We start from the raw sequence: 18,455 nt of genomic DNA, 5'->3' as shown, positions 1-18,455 counted from the left end.
CCTCCAGATCTCCAGATCTCCCCATGAGGATGATAAAACAACATCCTCTGCAACAAAACTAGCAGTGCATGCTTTCTAGATCACTTCATGCACAGCAAAACTTAGAGGATAAAAAGATTGTATATGGACTACTCATTTACAGCATCCTGGTATCAATAGAGAGGCAGTAAAGTGAAGATCAATAGGGGAAGATAAGCAGTATTTAAGAGGAGGAGTTTGATCAGTACTACAGTGACAAATAGTCCCTGTGGGGTGCTCACACTGGGATCTAAGCAAAGATCTAGCTGAGAGCGTGAGAAATACTCTTGGGAAAGTGATGCATTATTTTATTTTACTGTAAAGCCACACAGTGGCTCGAATCTATAAAAAGCTTGCTCATAATTAATAGGAGTGTGGGCCTGAAAGATGACAAGATGAATGTATGAATGTGTATGAAGGTGCACGCATTGTCACTGAATATATTTAGGGTTAACAGTAGATGTACATAATTGTAATTATATGCATATAATGAAACTGCATAAACCAGTTCTTTGTAAATACAGTGCATTTAGTTTAAACTGCAGTAGATTTAGAGAGTCTTAAAGGAGTAGTTGAGAGTAATTATATGGTAGATTACTTAAATATTCTTCACTATATTTAAATAAAAAGATAAAAATGCATTTATAGATATTTGTTAATTAAAATTAACCTATAGTTTTAAATTCTTTGAAAATTATGTTAATTTTCACTTTATGACACCCATAGAAAAAAAATAATAATAATAATCTTAAACAAGATCTGCAACATTAATCATTATTTGCTTAGATTGAATATTTAGTTTATAATATAATTTTTTATCTGTTTTTCACATGAAACTATGGATTACTATACGGATTCAGAAGACCATACTGTAGGTCTATGTGTTCTTTTTTCTGTGCTCCACAAGAAAAATAAGTCAAAGAAAGGGTTAAGAATGACATGAGGGTGGATAAATGATGTCAAAATGTTCATCTTTGGCTGAACTATTGTTTTAATAAGATGTAGACCCAGAGATCAAGCATTTCAACATACAATGTTAAACAGCAGTGCATGTCAAACTGTCATTTTAAGCTTGCCTCTCAAGAACATTTCAGAAAAATGCCTTCTATTATTCGTCATATATAATATAAAAGTCACATTGACAGTACTGTCACCTATCTGATCTAGTTTAGCTCATCTTTAAAACATGAAGTTCACATCTTGTAAGCCAATTTCTGTATTACTGTGTGGTTTTGCTATATCGCATGTGAATCTCTTTGTGTGTGATGTGTTTTACAGGCTGTGGTTATGGAATCAATAGGAATATATTAGCTCACTGTGTAGAAACTTTTAGCATGTCAGCAGAGAATGACAAGAACTAGTGTCATTTAAAGTAAACTCATCGGACTCAAAGAATGGTCACTTACGCTTGTTGAGGAATCGAGAAAAGATGGTGGTTGTGTGAATAATGTAAAACTAAATAAATCAATAAATATGCATTTTTTTTTTTTTTTTTGCAATATTATTCTTTTATTTGTCTGCATTTTATTTAGTTGATTGCTCTTAGAACATGTTGGCTAGTTGAGCTCAAACTGCCAACAAACCATAGGATTAGACTGACTGGTCAATAACTTATTACCAATCAGACAGGACTTTCTCTCCAGTTTCTTTCTACTTTCTTGTGTTGAGCATGCAAGCGTGTGCCTGTGTGTGCAACCAAGCCTAGCCAAGCTTGGCCCTTAAAGAGAGAGAAATGTACACACAACAATCTGTTGTGTGCTCGAAAATCACATTGCTTGCAGTATATTGATTTATGGAAGCCACAAAAGAAAACTTTATGTAAAGGATAGCATCAATACATATTCTACAAAAGTAGTTTTTACCATAAATAAAGCAGACCTTACAAAGTTGCATCAAATAAATCTTGTGCAATGTTTGTTTCGTGGAAACTTTATAAAGGAATTTGTTTTGTTTTTCTAAACTTTTTCTAAAGTGTCTTTGGAATTGTTCTCATGGCAGTACATTATAGACTGGCACTAATCATATGGTTGGATTTGATGCTTAATACTCCGAGTCTAGATGGCAACCAATCATATCCCATTCCACCCAATGCCACTGTGAGATTGGATGGTCTCCAGACATCAGTGCAGGGCATTTGCCAGCTGGGATCAGTAGTACTTTGTGAGTGTGAGCAGTGTTATCTCATTCCTCGCAGTACTGTATATGCTTATGTATGTATGTGAGCAAAGCAGTAATATATACATGCAAACTGTGTTCCAAGTCATTTTAACTTATATTAAATAATATTTTATTCACACACTGGTGCTTTAAGCAGGGGGGGGGGGGGGGGGTTTAAAAAAAAATATATATATATAGAATATTGTTATAACATACTTTGTTATAAAATATTTGTATATTGAATACGATTGTTTACATGAGAATCATGTTTCATGCTTTCCTTGAAAATCTTTTTTTTTTCTTTTTTTTTTTTTTTTTACTTAAGTGTTTTTTTTCTGCATCTGTAGATGTGCCATGTTAACTTTTGTGAATACAGCCATAATGCATGCAGTCAATTGGAATGCATATACATATATCACTGCACATCCTCACATTTACAAGAAACTAATTATAAAATGTTACCAAACATAGTAATCCGTGCTTAAACTGCATCTGTGATGTTAGTCTAACCCTGTTAATTCACTGTGTGCGTTTTTCCCCCTGTGAGCACAACCAAAATACATACAATTATTTTTGACACTTAAGAGATATTGAATGCAATTACACTTCAACTTTTATTCCTAAGTAACAGTCGAGTGTGCACATCTGTTGTTAAGTCCGTCCGGGCTTTCAAACACACCTGAGTCTAATTTTGGTTTTGGTTTATAATAATTAGATGATGATTAGGTGATTCAGGGACAATTAAAAAACCAAACAACTTCATCATACCTTTGTGCTTATAGTTCTAACAACCTTTTATACACAACACCTCTACCTTAATGAAGAATTCAGACCCGCTGCTTTTTGGTTATAAGCCAAGATCACACTATACAGTCTACAAATACTTTCTAATATGTAGGTGTTTCAGCATATGTGTTTATCGATAATAATAAATGTGTGTTAACCATGCATCACAGTGCATGGAAGCAAAGCCAATGAAAGCCAGCATTTGAGTTTAAATTTGATTCGGGGGCTTGTAGGGCAAATTCACCATAAACTCTGAAAGGGGACATATGATTTCAAGTTTTCCTTTCTCTTTGGGGTGTTACAAGTTGTTTATGAATAGATAAGATCCCTAAAGTTGCAAAGACTAAAGTCTCAAACCCAAAGAGATATTCTTTATAAAAGTTAAGACTTGTCCACACCGTCCTAAAATGCTTCGTTTAAACATGCCCCCATATGTGTACGTCACTGGGTGGGAAGATTTGCATAACCCTGCCCAAACATTCATGCAAAGAAAGAAGGTGTTACTTTATTGTTGCTGCCACCACCGCTGTCATTTTGTGAAGATGCTGTCTATTTGGTTGCAAAAGCAAACATACTTTGTTTGGCCTTCCAAAAGAGGACATGACTGGAAATCAGTGGTTAAGTTGTACAACACTGTTCAAGAACAGTTCAACCCAAATATTCAGATGTGTGCAGCGCATTTTATGGGGGACTGTTTCCTGATCCTGGGAGAGTAGACTACAATGCTGGCTGTTCTGACTCACAGTCTGTAAGTACGTATTTATATTTAAACAATTTGCCACTGATGATTCAAACACGAGTTTTGAGCAGTGTAGAGTAGCACTTGTTGTTTGTTGTTTCTCAAATGCAGACATAGTTTTATGTTTACATGGCACGATACAATCGTGTAAAAACACAGTATAAGTCATTATAATACGTAATTATGTCCCCACTGTATGCTACAAATGCCACATTTATTGTGATGCTGTGGCGGGACATTTAGACATTTATGGAACCTTTTAGACATAAAAAAATAAAAAAAATAAAAAAATATTCCATGGCATCGTAAAGCACTTTTATTTTTAAGAGTGTAGTCTTGCACAAAGAGCTGTTTGGCAGTTACTGGCAATGCTCTTTCCAACAAAGTTGCTTTGAAAATGCTGGCTTTCGCTTAAAATTTATGAATTCAAAAGCAATTGTGTGTGTGTGTGTGTGTGTGTGTGTGTGTGTGTGTGTGCGCGCATAACCTAAGGCCACTTTACATGCTGACCTCATCCAGAGCAGTGACTGGCACTGGTCTACTTAATGGACATACATTTCAGGTGTTTAGATGCTTGAATCACACAGCCGAAAAGATTTGGGTATGAAGACCAGTGCAGCAACCAAAATTTAGTTTTGAGTAAAGTGCCTGAGGACATAATTTACTGATTCATGTCTTTATACATTTTTAAAATTGCAACCCTCAATATACAGTGTATGAGTTAAGAATTTATAACTCAGAATAAAGAATCAAGATAATAATAATAAAAAAATGTCAATAATGGGTAGATGTAAATTATTAATTATATCTTAGCTCATGATTTTATATATATTATTATTATATATCATATATTATATATGATATTATATATATATATATATATATATATATATATATATATATATATATAATCCCTTTATATTTTAAATAATAAAACAAATTAGATACCTTATATACCCTCATTAAAATTTTATTTATTTATTTATTTTACCCATAAACAGGTGGCTACTCTGCTAGCGAGTGTTTTTTATTTTTATTATTATTATTATTTTTTTTTAATCATACAGAACAGAATGTCTCTGCACATTCCTCTTGTATATAAAAATGTATTTTAACATCAGGGAGAAGAAAAAAAAATTGCACTTCACCTTTAAGCCTTGAGCTGTGAAGTTATTTGGTTTTGCCCTCTGAAATACCACCTGAACCTCCATGGTACTTAGCTCTGTAAGAGGCACAAAGACATGCCGTCATGAGGGCAAAAAATGTGGTCTTAAGCTTTATCCACCCTTTGGGTGAAGGTACATACATTCATTCTCTGCTATTTTATAGTATCATAAATGGAACCTTGTTAGCTTTATACCACTGGGAGAAAGATTGGTTTGTCATTCATTGTGACCCTCTATACAAAAGGTTTCCTTTTCTCTTTTCAGGCTGGATGAATAGAATAGGAATTTTGTTATCAATTTACTAAAAAACAAATGTTTCATGTATTGGTAATGGTAACATAGAGCGATAAATGAGGTTCTGAATTCATCTTTTAAAAATATACACTACCTACCATTCTAAACATTGGGGTTAGAAAATTATTTTATTTTATTTTACAGAATTTGAATGAAATGAATACATTTATTCAGCAAATATGTATGCTGTTTGGAATGTTTGGAAACACAGTGAAAATATTTAAAATAATGTATACTGTATAATGTAATAAAATGTATAAGTATTTATACTGTGTGTGTGTGTGTGTGTGTGTGTGTGTGTGTGTGTGTGTGTAATGTGTTTACTTGATGAGGGGAAGTAGTATTATTCAGTTGTAATTATTGTTTTGTAAATTAAAATTCTGTAAAATTCATCAAGTATATATACTGTTTGTATCATATGAGAAGTAGTAGTGTCATTGCAATACCTCATTACATTTCTGAGAAAAGACATAATATGATGTTTGACTTTTGAAACTTCTCTGATGTAATTTAAGTGGGGTTGTTAGTGCTTAAGACGCAAAAGACTGACATTTCACACCTACTCATGATGAGAGATGCCTTGGATAATTTCTTCTCTATTCAAGAAGTAGACAAGTGTGAGTGCTTTAACCCTGAACTTATTGCATCATCTGTTTTGCCTCCCTGTGTGCCATCAGCAATGCTGTCTGGCTGGCTTCTTCTTTCCATGTCTGTATCTGTGGCTGTCCATGGTGCTGAATGTCTGCTGGTCTTTTTACAGGGGCAAAAACAACAGAGGTGCCATTTCTGTACTTTTCAAAAACAAATGAGAAAGAAAGAAAGAAAGAAAGAAAGAAAGAAAGAAAGAAAGAAAGAAAGAAAGAAAGAAAGAAAGAAAAGAAAACACTATTATTAATAGTTAAATGGATAAAATGATAACTGGATGAACTTTTGGTTATCATACACACCCTCATATTATTCCAGACCTGTATGTTTTATTTTCATCTGTGAAACACACAATAATATATTCTGATTTTTAGAACCCCACTGACTTCATTGCATGGGCAAAAACAGGTTTTCTTTTTGGGTGAACAATCCATTTAAAGAGAACACTACAGTTAAAATTTTTTGAGTAATTCATATACTGTAGAGATCATTGCAGACATCTGTGGCTACCATTGGATTTGTTGTTTTTTTGGCAGTGGTATGATGACCATATGTAATTATGTATCAGTCTCTTTTTTAGAATACAACCAGGTAATAAACAACATTTGTATGCAATGTTAAAAAAGGAAAAACATATTTAGTGTGACCTCTGCTTACACTTAGACCTAAATGGAATGGAAACCCAGTTAATGTCATTGCTAATACATGTATTTGTCCTACTGTTTCAATAATATTAGACATTTTCACAACATTCACTTTGACGTAAAATAGTAAGTTTGTGCGAGATATGCTTCAGCATTACCTACACATGCTGTATGAGTATAATCTATTAGAAGATTGGTAATAATTTTAATCACATCATCCAGTTAAAAATTCCAAAGACCACAATTTGATAGAAAAAAATAAATAAATCATAATTTTGCATCAGCAAGGCCACTCTCAAAGAAAAGCTGCAAATAAACTGGATACACAATATGTGGTTTTCAAGCTGTTATAAAGAATGTCGAAGAATCTGAAAAAGTCAAGAACTGGAAGGCCAAGAAAACTTTCTAAATCTAATGAGAAGTTTCTCAGACTGGAGAAAGTCGACCAATGACCTGGCTCAGCATCTGGCAGCTTCATCAGGATTCTAAGTTGACCCTTCTACAGTCTGAAGAAGTTTGAACAGGAATGGACTTGTGGACCCTTTTTTTGTTGTTTTTCAGAAGGGTAAGATATGCAAAAGTTGGAATTCATATTGGTGGAAGAGAGTATTATGAAGTAACAAATCCAAGTTTGGTGTTTTTGGGTCCAGTCGTTGACAATCTGTGAAAAGAAGAGCTGGAGAGAGATAGTAGAATGAGTGCTTGCGGCCTTCAGTTAAACACGTTGGAGGTCTATCCTGGTTTAGGGCTGTGTATCTGTCAGTTGGTAATGTCCGAACTGATGGGATCATGAACGCTATAAAGTAAAGAATTTAATTTATTGTGCCATTTTTTTTTCACAGTGCATGATTGTTTTAGTACTTCTAAGAAACAAGGTGTACATGGATTTAATCCTACCAATGATTTTTGTGATTAAATATCAAACAGTACAGTCAGGACATCACAGGGGTCGCCACAGCAGATAAAAAGGCGTCTAAATTTAGGATCTCAGCAGGTGTGTGGGATTGGAGTGCTTCATTAAACGAGAGCAAAAACAATAAAAGAGAGATAATGAAGAAGAGGTGGACATCTGGGAGGAACACAGATTGTCATGCCTGAATGACATTCACACAAACTCTCTCTCTTCATTGGGTGTCCTGCTTAGCATTGTGCAAGGATGGCATGAGAAGAATGAGGCATTGAAGCGTGGACACACATTTTGGATCTGTTTGTTTGGATTGGAAATAAAGATCAGAATAAAGGATAACATTCTAGCCGAAGTGGCTTCTTTTCATGTAAATGTCTAGGAGGTTATTTGCTTTTGTGTCAGCTTCTGTGCTGCCAGGTGACTAATTTCCCAAGCCAATTGTGTTGGGTTTAGAAAAAAAAAAAAAGAAGAAGTATTCAACATACTGCTGAATGTTGAGTGTTGAAGGTCTATGTCAAGCTAGAGCAATTCAAATGAAAATGTAAAAGCTTGCTTGTGTGAGTTTCTCATATGCATAAACCTTCACTGCCCTGTCATTGCTCACTTTTGATTTAAATGTGTCCTTTTATGATCTCTGTCTTCTGCACTGCTCATTTACCCATGATCAAAAACAATAATACTGTCCATCTCAGCTTTGAACATCCCACATCTAGTGGCAGCACATGTGTTGTTGTAAAGGAGGGTGTTTCTGAGGTAATTAGAGAAGATAGTGTTTTACTCCATTAGACTGACATCATCTGGATCTAATAATACAGTGTGAGACAGCAAGTGCAGATACTGCAGCCCCATACTGCTTCTATTGTTCAAGCAATCAACGAAGTACTCCTCACTATAATATAAAACAGTTGGCTATTGCCGTTGACAGGCAACTATAAGTACTGTGCATGGATGAATCACTTGGTTTATTTCATTCTTTGCCTTTTTGACATCCTTGTTGTCCTCTTATTTTATGTACAGCAAGCGTAGACCCAATGTAAATAAGCAATTCTTTATGCAGTTTAGCTTCTTTGATTGTAAAGGGAGAGTTTACAGGAGTGCAGGCCTGCTTGATTGAAAAATATTTGATGGCAACATTCTGATGTTTTAATTTAGGAATAAATGACTTAACCACTGTGTGTGTGTCAGGTTTTGTCTACACTGTGGGGACCAAATGTCTAGCAGAAATGTCCAGAGTATGCAAGTACTTACAGTCTAAAAATCATTTTGTATATGTATAAAACAATGTTAATACAGTACAATACAATAAAATAACTGTATATAATATTGTTTAAATTCTTATTGTATGTTAACTCTTTCCCTGCTATCATTTAGAAGACAACACCTCTTCGCAATTGAAGAGTTCTTATGGCTTTTTGTGTTTGGACTGTTATACACTCAGGGGCGCAATTACACATCTTCTGAACAAATACAGAATTTCCGAACAAAATCACACATGAACAGGACGGATAAATGAAGGATCTCTTATGTAAACAGGTGCATCTAAAAAATCATGTTACAGATTAAAATGTTGATCCAGGAAGTAGTACATGTCTGCGCAAGCTTTGGAGGTACTGATGAAAGCGATTTATTGGATTTATGCTTTGATAATCGTACTCGATATTAGCCAGATGTAGTTTTTGGCAAAAATTTGATTTTCTCAGCTTTTTGCTCAAAAACAGAGGTGGAAAGTAACGGATTACATTTACTCGGGTTACTGTTTTTTAATTTCACATTTCAAGTATCTTTTGATTTTTTTTATTATTAATTTCTTATAATTTCAAATGAGTATTTAACATTTTATGTCTTGTATATCAAACCATTATTTATGCATTTGTAACTGCAGGTTACAGTATTAAAAAGATGAGTTTGTTGATACTGATTTGCCTGGTAACAGCCCAAATGTCTTATTATTCTAAATAACTGATTCCTTTAATTAAAAACAACTAGTTTGAGATTAATAGGACTGTCCTGTCCCATTTTTTGCTCCCTCCCACTGTTAAAATGTAATTGTAAAAGAAATTTTTACTCTGAGTAAATATTAAATGAGCTATTTTTTACTTTAACTTGAGTAGATTTTTAGACTGGTACTTTTGCTTGTACTTAGGTAAAATTTCTTTAATGTAATGGTACTCTTACTTGAGTAGAATATTTTTGTACTCTTTCCACCTCTGCTCCAAAATATGTATTTTTATGAAACCTACCTATAATCAAGTCTAGATTAAAAAAACAACAACATTGCTTTAAGCTAGAATAAAACAAACACACACACATACCTATTTTTTATTTTGTTACTTTCTTTATTAGAGACTCTGATCTTTATTTTGGTGCAGTGTATATTCAATAATATGCAAAATGTACTGGAGTCAATCAAATTTGACTGAAAATCATCATAATCGCTGGTGGTGGATGGTAACTTTTTTTTTTTTTTTTTTTTTTTGTCCTGCCAATATAAATAATCAAGTTTAGACCATTACACATGGTTTTATACTATGAAAAACATTCTGTCACTAATTGTTCATTACTTATGTGAACTGTAGACTGCATTTTTTTCTACAGTACACACACATACACACACACACACACACACAAAAAAAAAAAAAATCGAGAGCGAAGAAATGGTGAACCTTCTCTTGTGGACCTTCACTGTACTTCATTGTCGATATATTGATCTGGTTGGCTGGCAGGTCGATCAATGTCAAAAGGGAGCGCTGTGCTTTGAAGCTAATCTAAGGGCTGAATTCTCAGGCCCAGATTCTTGAGCATTAAAAAGGAATAAGCCTCAGATCAGTTTATAAAGGTAACACACAGAGTCATTCTTAATAATATATAGACTTTACATATGATGAGGTGATTTCATAGTTGAATGCATTCATGAATGTGACTGGGGTTAAGATGCATTGTATGGTTTGTGTTTATTCAGAGCCACAGCAGAGGTTCTGTTGTAGAAGAGGATGTATAGGTCAGTAGGATCAGAGTTGCACACTGAAGAAGACACTGAATCCAGTGATCCACAGCTACACCCCTGTATGCATGAACACACAGATACACACACCCCGGATAGCCAAAGTGCATTCATCCTTGCACACACACACACACACACACACAGCTGTCTCTGACAGCTCAGATATCACACATAAGCTTCATGCTGAACACATTAACATCACATCTATTATTTACATTATTTTCATGATTCTGATTTGAATTTAAATTAGTATGGTTTATGTAAATGACATATTTTCTATGTGATTATTATTATTCCAATTCTGCTTAAAACATTTACTTAAAGTAATCTTTATTTTATTTTATTTATTTGTTTGTCTATTTATCAATTTGTTTGATGCTAGATGATTCATAAAGGACTATTTTTTTTTTTTTTTTTTTTTTTTTTAGAATTTGTATAACAAGGCTACCTAAACACAACTAAAATGATGTGTTGTGAATGAGATGCAGGGTTGTAAGATCAATTTAATTTTGCTCAGTTTCCTTTTTCCTGTCCTGCTTTAACTTGTTTATATTCTTTACCTATAATCAGTTTCTGTCTTCACTGTGTGTGTGTTTCAGGACAGTCCTCTGGTCTTACAGTCAGACCGCAATGTGACGGTGAATGCACGAAATAACCTTGGCCAGCTGACAGGACAGCTCACTGTGGGTGAGTGGCATTTTTAAACTGTATTTTCATGGACAAGGCACCTGAGTTCATACTTTCTCATTTCACAGCGGGCCTTTTCATTTTTAGCTGATGTGTTTTTCATACACACATCTAGTCTCCATTAATTTTGTATGCTATTGCAATATTTCCATTTTTTGAACTCCTCCAGCATTGCCTTATAAACCGTCATTTCTTTTTCTTTCTTTCTTTCTTTCTTTCTTTCTTTCTTTCTTTCTTTCTTTCTTTCTTTCTTTCTTTCTTTCTTCTTCTTTTGGCACATCATTATACTCTTAGCTGGCATCTGCTCATTTACATGATAGGAGTTAATCAAAGTTGTATAAGGAAATTATTCTTTGTGTTAACAATATCAGAATTCATCATTGTTAATAAGTTGAAAGAAAACTATATGGCATTTTAGTAAATGACACGCTGAAGGGCTTTTGGGCCTAGATTGTTTTATTTTATTATTATTATTATTATTATTATTATTATTATTATTTTCTGTCTTTTTTATTCATTGTATTATATTCAGAGATTAAACTGGAAGATCACTAAAATCTGGTATTTCTGCCCACCCAAACTGTTTTAGTTATGTAGGTTTTGTTTAAGGTTTCTTATCTTTTGCCTGGCTTCCCTGATTGTGTTCAAGCATGTTCTTTTCCAGGTAATTATTGCTTGTGTAGTTAAACCCTTTTTTACTTTGTTGAGTCTCATCTTTTGATGTGTATTTAATTGAAAGTGTTTTGTTTCCTGGGATTTCACTTTTGTATGTTTCCTTAGATTTTTTTAATCAATATGAAGCTGCACTTAGATTCCAAAACCTATTAGACCCAAATGTAGAAGCAAAGTGTGTCTTCCCAAAAGCACAATTAGCTACGTTGAAAGCCTGTGATTTGTGATTGTACATATTGTGTTTTTGAGTATGTGATGATAGTGTAGAGAGTGGCACTGCTTTTTCAGTTTGAGGTCAGTAAAGTTTAGTTTTTTTTTTTTCTTTTTTTTTTTTCTTCCTCATTCCAAATCTATCCAATTTGTAAAGCACTAAATCTACATACTGGAATTATTTGTGAAGGAACGTGTGACACAGAAGTCAGTTTTGAAAAATCAGCTTTGCCATCATTGGAATAAATTACTTTTTTTTTTTAAATATATTAAAATAGTAAACATTTATGTGAAATTTTAATAATATTTCACAATATTACTGCCTACTTTTATTTTGATCAAATACTTAAACCTTGGTGAGTGTAGGAGACTTCTTTCAAAAACATTCAAATATCTCAATTGAATTGATTGGATTGAGCAACACATTTAGTCAGAAAACCCGTGTTGCACTAATCCTGTAGTCTTGTGTTTTTGTTTCCAGTTGGTGTTCAGTTTCACCATCACGTTTTAAAAGACAGCAGGCTGCATTCTGGGGCCGGCTGCCCGCCGGGCTCAGGATCTCCATCAATTACTGCTCTATTTCAATGCAGCCACAGGGGGTTCTGGAGGCCCCGTGTTTTCTGGTGTTTTTCCAGTGAATCCTCTTCCCTTGTCAGGGATTTTTTTTATTTTTTATTTTTTATTTTCCACTCCAGGGTATGCAAGGCAGAGTGTTTATGTCTGCGTGTATAAAAAGAGCTACCTGACTCAAACTAGCTGTAAGATCAGAGCAGAAGCACCCACCCCGGAAGCCAGAAGAAGCCAAGATGCTCTCCTTCACTTACTGCTCATGGACTACAGCAGATTACAGTTTTGCTGTGCAAAGGAAACAGAGAAAGCTACAACCACACACACGTTTCCCCTGTATTAGAAACTGGCAGTAAATACATATTGAAACTTTGTTGTTGTTTTTTTTTTCCTTTGAATCTCCACTGGTTGTGGCTGTTTTATTTTGGTTAGTGCTACAAAATTCAGAATTAAATAATTGGCTCCAATCTAATTCATGAGTTGGATTTTGAATTAAGTGGGCCATGATTTACAAGAAGTTGAACATGAATTTGAATTGCAATCAAAATAAGTGGAATTTAAGTGGAAAATTTCTGAAAATTATCCTGTGTTTTACTCAACCTCTAGACATCTGACTTTCTTTGAGATGGATCCAATCGGTGTTATATTAAAAATTGTAGTGGGTGGGCGTTTTATTTTCCAACAATCCACAAAACATCAAATAAAGTGCATGCATCCATAATTAGGATGCCTCATCACGGTAATTTAATTTAATTTAATTTACTATTTCCCTGCATTTTGGCCATTCTTTCCATGACATCAGCATTTTGGGTCCTGAAAATGCACAATTTTTAATACAGGTTTTAAAGTAAGTTTTGTAAATCAATATTGATTCCGTGTTAAACAACAATAACAACAACAACTACAACAAAAAAAGATTTTCGGTCACACTTTATTTTAAGGTCCACTTCTCACTATTAACTTACCATTATCTATGACTTTTGCCTCAATTAGCTCCTAATTGCTGCATATTAATCGTTCATAAGGTAGTTGTTAAGTTTAGGGTATTGGGTAGGATTATGGATGTCATGCATTATACAGTACATACTTTATAAGCACTAATAAACAGCCAATGTGGTAATAATAGGGCGATTAATAACCAACTAGTTATTAGTGAGAATTGGACCCTAAACTAAAGTGTTACCAGAATTTCTTTACAAAGTAACATTGTCAAATACTGGCCTCTCATGCATCAAAAATTATTTTTAGTGGTTTTCCAAATCTGTGTGAATGTAGATAATTTTCACGGTGTTGTTGTTTGTATGCAAAAAAAAACTTAATTTACAGGTGGGGAAAATCTGAACTGTAGTGTAAAAAAAAACAACATACTATAACAGTCTTCTCAGCTGGGAAATGCTGAATTAAGGTTCACATATGCCTTTAGAAATGGAAAAAAAAAACAGGTTCTAAGTATAGCATAAGCACATGCAAGAATTATCTGACTCTTATTGCCTCTTTTATGATAAATGCAAATATTTTAAATTAAATATCAGACTATTTGTGTCCCATGGTGCTTTATTAAGTACACAGCAAGACTAGAAATTAACCAGTGTCAATGAAAGTAATACAAATATGCCACATATGTAATGTTTAGGCGCAAAAGTGATTCCCCATAGAGACCCCCTCTTTTCTGTTCAGACTCATTATTTGTTTAGTATTGATTTAGTGTCTTTGCAGTCACCATAGTGACTAACAGCTGTCAGATGTCTATATTCACTGTCTCAGAAGTGAATATTGTTGATTGTGTATAGCTGATATATTATATACAATTTTTGGAATATTAATTATTATAAATTATTATTATACATACCTAATTTATTTATTTATTTATTTATTTTTTACTTAATTTAACTGAAGCATTTGACATAAAATTATGGAAATATTGAGGGTGGAAAATCTTGATAAAGTAAAGTAAAACTTACTTTTTCATTACACAACTTGAAGCAGATGCAATGTGAATTTACTTCTACACTGAGGGTTTGTTACCAATTTGGAGTCCCCTAACAGTCTCACCAGTGTGCCCCCTTTATCCTCTCTTTGACATTTACCCACTCTGCCAGGATGTTGCCTTCAGGCTGTCACTGATCTTTCGACATTGTCTGAATATTTAGGGAATTTCGTATCATGTATTAGCTCCTAAACAGGCAGCAAAATTACACTGTATCACCTCTCGCTCCTACACTCATATTTGCTGTTTGTTTCCCTCTTCTCCTTGTTCTCTCGTCCCTGAACTCACTCGGTGTAAGAACATTAATCTTCAAACAGAAATTGTATAGAGGTGCTGAGAGCCCGAGAGCTGGGCTGTCCTCTGATAGTTTGGCCCAGGAGTGTAGAGGTCTCTGTTTTTATAATATGGCTCATAAGTTCAGGTGATTGATGCACAGTTGCGTCGTGGTGAACATGAAGCGGGAGCACTGTGTTCATGACTTTATCCTGTGCTCATAAGAGAGTCGCTTAAATATCTGAGAGGGGTAGTCTGTCATAGTCTTTGTAGTTTTAGACCGAGGGTTCAGAATCTTGGGGTCACAAACTAGTATGGGGTTTCTGGAATTGCAGATGACATTCATATGAACTGCTTATTATTTACTTAGGACACTTTTTTCCCCAGGTAAAATATACAATGTTGGCAGAGGTGGGCAGTAACAATGTACATTTACTCTGCTACATTTAATTGAGTAATTTTTTTGGAAAAAATTTACTTTGAAGAGTACTGCAGATTTAATGGAGGATACTTTTACTAATGTTCCTCTTGTTACTTATTTTTATGCAATACATGTTAAGGAATGTGCAATTTATTCCAAGCGCACTGTCTCTTTTATCTGGAACATAAATCAACCCTCTATGAACACCTTGGCAACAGAATCGCCATTGGATAGTACATTTTTCAGTTTACCAGACAGACGATTATATATATTTATAATATGGGGCTGTTGATGGTGTGCAATTATTTTCTGGGAAACGCACAGCGAACGTAATTCCAGGCAGCTCTCTTGACCGCATTACAGTTCCATATCACTTCACATCACAAAACCTTAATAACGGTCACACGGTTTGCACAAAAAGGTGTTGTCAGCGTTGCCCTGACGATTTTATCATTTAGCAACTTAAAGGCTACAAATGGCATTTCCAACTAGTGATGTAATAACAGTGCTGTTTAGAGACGCTGCAGTAGAAGAATGTTTAGAGACGCACAGAGGTACGTTAGCCTAATTCACACAAGTTATCTCTCTCTCTCTTTCTTTCTCTCTCTCTGTGTGTCTCTCTCGCTCTCGCTCTCTTTCTAATAACGTAATTAATAACTGCATTAGAATACTATCAACGTCTCAAGCCTCCGTTACCAGCTTTAAAACAACTTTTTGTTACTAGCAAAAGAGGCATTGGATAAGATGCGGAAGAAATAGTCCTACTCACAATAGTAATTTAAGTACAAAAACCGGACGAATCCCTTTAAATAAATCACCGGATATATGTCAGGAGGTGTGGTAACCGTAGTATAAGCTCCGCTTTGCGTTGTGACCACATCACCACCTCATGTTATTCATTTTAACTGAACATTTTAACTGGACTGGTAGTGGTGCTCATTGGTCATTCAGTGTTTATGTAAAAAAAAAAAAAAAAAAAAAAATTGAAAAAATATTGGGGGGAAAAAACTAACAGAAATACTAATAAGATAATAATGATATGAATTCTACTAATAATAACTATAAAACTCACTAAGGATTACTAAGCATTAATGAGCTGATGGATTCATGAATATTAATCAGGTTGTATGCGTTTGCTCGAACTGACTTGCTGAAATCAAAACTAGATAGCCATTTGCGCATTAGCTCCGCCCACTACCAAAAAACCCGGCAGTTCTTAAAAGCTGAAGAATTTCAAAGGAACGCCATTATTTAACTAGGAAAATAAAACAAAGGATATCGTTTACATGTAGCGCATGAATTCTCTCTCCCTCTCTCTGCGTGTGTGTGAGACAAAGCAACAGCGAGTCGTGAGCCTTCATACTACAGTTTGCGGTACGTTAAATACAGGTGCAATGCACATCCATTCACATGAACTGAAAAACAGCACAGATCGCTTGATGGAGAGTGAAACTCCGTCAGAGTGTTCAGCGAGTGAAAATATATCTGTGCTAAACTTTTACTTAGCCTCAAACTCACACACTGGGGAGTAAAATCTGAGAATTTATTAGCCATTGGCTAATATTAGACATCATTTAGTTGCCCAGAGTGAAGATTTAGTTGCATATGTGAGTGATTTATTCGCAATGTAGAGGGTTGTGAATGATGCCCCAGTCGATAATGAATCACTCTTTTGAGTTGATTCTGTTCAAGGCCCTCAACGAACAAACCTGCAAAACGGTCTGAACTGGTTCGCAAATCACTTTGGATTATTTGTTCAGTTCCCTGCACTCACCAAATCATCTGAAGCGGTTTCTCATTCATACCAGGAAATTTAAGAACATTAAGAGCATAAAGACTGCAACTTCTACTGTTGGCTAGCGATGAGGATCTTTATTAGTTGAATACCGTGTGTGCTTTCTGTGAACAATTCTACAGGCATACATTTGATTTCATTTAAGTAGCTTAATTCTAATAGGTACCATACTTGCCAACCATGAGACCTCAGAATTAGGGAGATATTAAAAAGGCTACTACTAATATGTAGTTTATACATAAATATTATGTACAATAACAACAACCCATCACAGCCCAACCCCATTTATGCACATCCAACCCAACCCAACCCAACCCAGTCCATTTAGTTAGGAATTTTCAGGCATATTTTTTTCTTTTTATTCGCCATGTCTCTTCTTTCTTCCTCTTCCCATTCTTCTTCTTCTTCTTTTTCTGTTCTGAATTTGCCGCGATTTACTTCGAGGTGTAACCTTTATTATTAGGGACTTTAAGCAACAACTGCGAATGGAATGGCTACAGCGACTGGAAGTTTGCTGTCACACCACCGTAGCCAAGAACGTAAAAATCACTAAGCAACGGTAAACAGGACAGCGCAACGCGGCATTAATTCACTTATTGAGATACAAAAAAATGTCATTTAAAAAAGCAAGAGAAGGATTGCTTTTGGCATTAAATGACAATCTTTTGCCAGAAAAGGAGTTTTTAATATTGTATGATGTAAATAAGTCTAAAAACCTAGATTTACCATGTAAGCAATACTTGCCTTTTAACCTTGGTTACATGGAGGAAGACGAATGCTTAAATGAATTTCGTGTCAGAAAATGTGACCTACCAATTCTGGTAGATTTCTTTTTATTTATTTATTTTTTGATGCATTTAGCAGACGCTTTTATCCAAAGCGACTTTCAAGCTATCTTTTTTTTTTTTTTTTTTTTTACCTATCATGGTAAAATTAAATATTTATTACCTATATAGATGTTCTCGGGATTCCCAATGAGATCGTTTGTGATCAGACAATCATAAACTGATGCAAATTACAGTGTCATATGCCATAACATTTATTTACCTAATCTCTCACGTTGAAGCGACTCCGGCAAATCAGCTGTTCTCCCGTAGTATACCATTAAAGTAGAATGTCACAAAGTAGCAGTTAAATTCGCGCATGTGCAATATAACGCCAGAATGGCGTTGCTGTTCCACCAGAGGCTGTTGCTAAGTCCCTATTGTTCGGTCTGAAATGGCGCCCAGTGATGGATGGTGTAGCAATTTTGTTGTCCGGGTGGAAATCGGGAGAAATTCGGGAGAAAGGTCGGCCCGGGAGATTTTCGGGAGGGGCTTTGAAATTCGGGAGTCTCCCGGAAAAATCGGGAGGGTTGGCATGTATGATAGGTAAGGGTGTAACGATTCACTTACTTTCTCAATGCATCGATTACAACCCTGATGATGCATATGCATTGATCTTGAAAGATTTCTATAGCGATTACATACTTTCAAAATAAATGCCA

At 34.7% G+C, this 18,455-nt stretch overlaps 1 protein-coding gene across 1 annotated transcript in view; it reads left to right on the top strand.

Moving 5' to 3' along the window:
• Nucleotides 1-18,455, top strand: part of LOC113044155 (zeta-sarcoglycan-like) — a 269,395-nt gene that overhangs the window by 204,444 nt on the left and 46,496 nt on the right. The window contains exon 4 of the mRNA XM_026203817.1: nt 10,957-11,044. Coding sequence (XP_026059602.1) covers nt 10,957-11,044 — 88 coding nt within the window. The remainder of the gene's footprint in view (nt 1-10,956; nt 11,045-18,455) is intronic.

Source organism: Carassius auratus, chromosome 26, assembly GCF_003368295.1.
Source record: "Carassius auratus strain Wakin chromosome 26, ASM336829v1, whole genome shotgun sequence".
NCBI classification, from domain to species: domain Eukaryota; kingdom Metazoa; phylum Chordata; class Actinopteri; order Cypriniformes; family Cyprinidae; genus Carassius; species Carassius auratus.
This window is presented reverse-complemented; position numbering and strand designations above follow the sequence as displayed.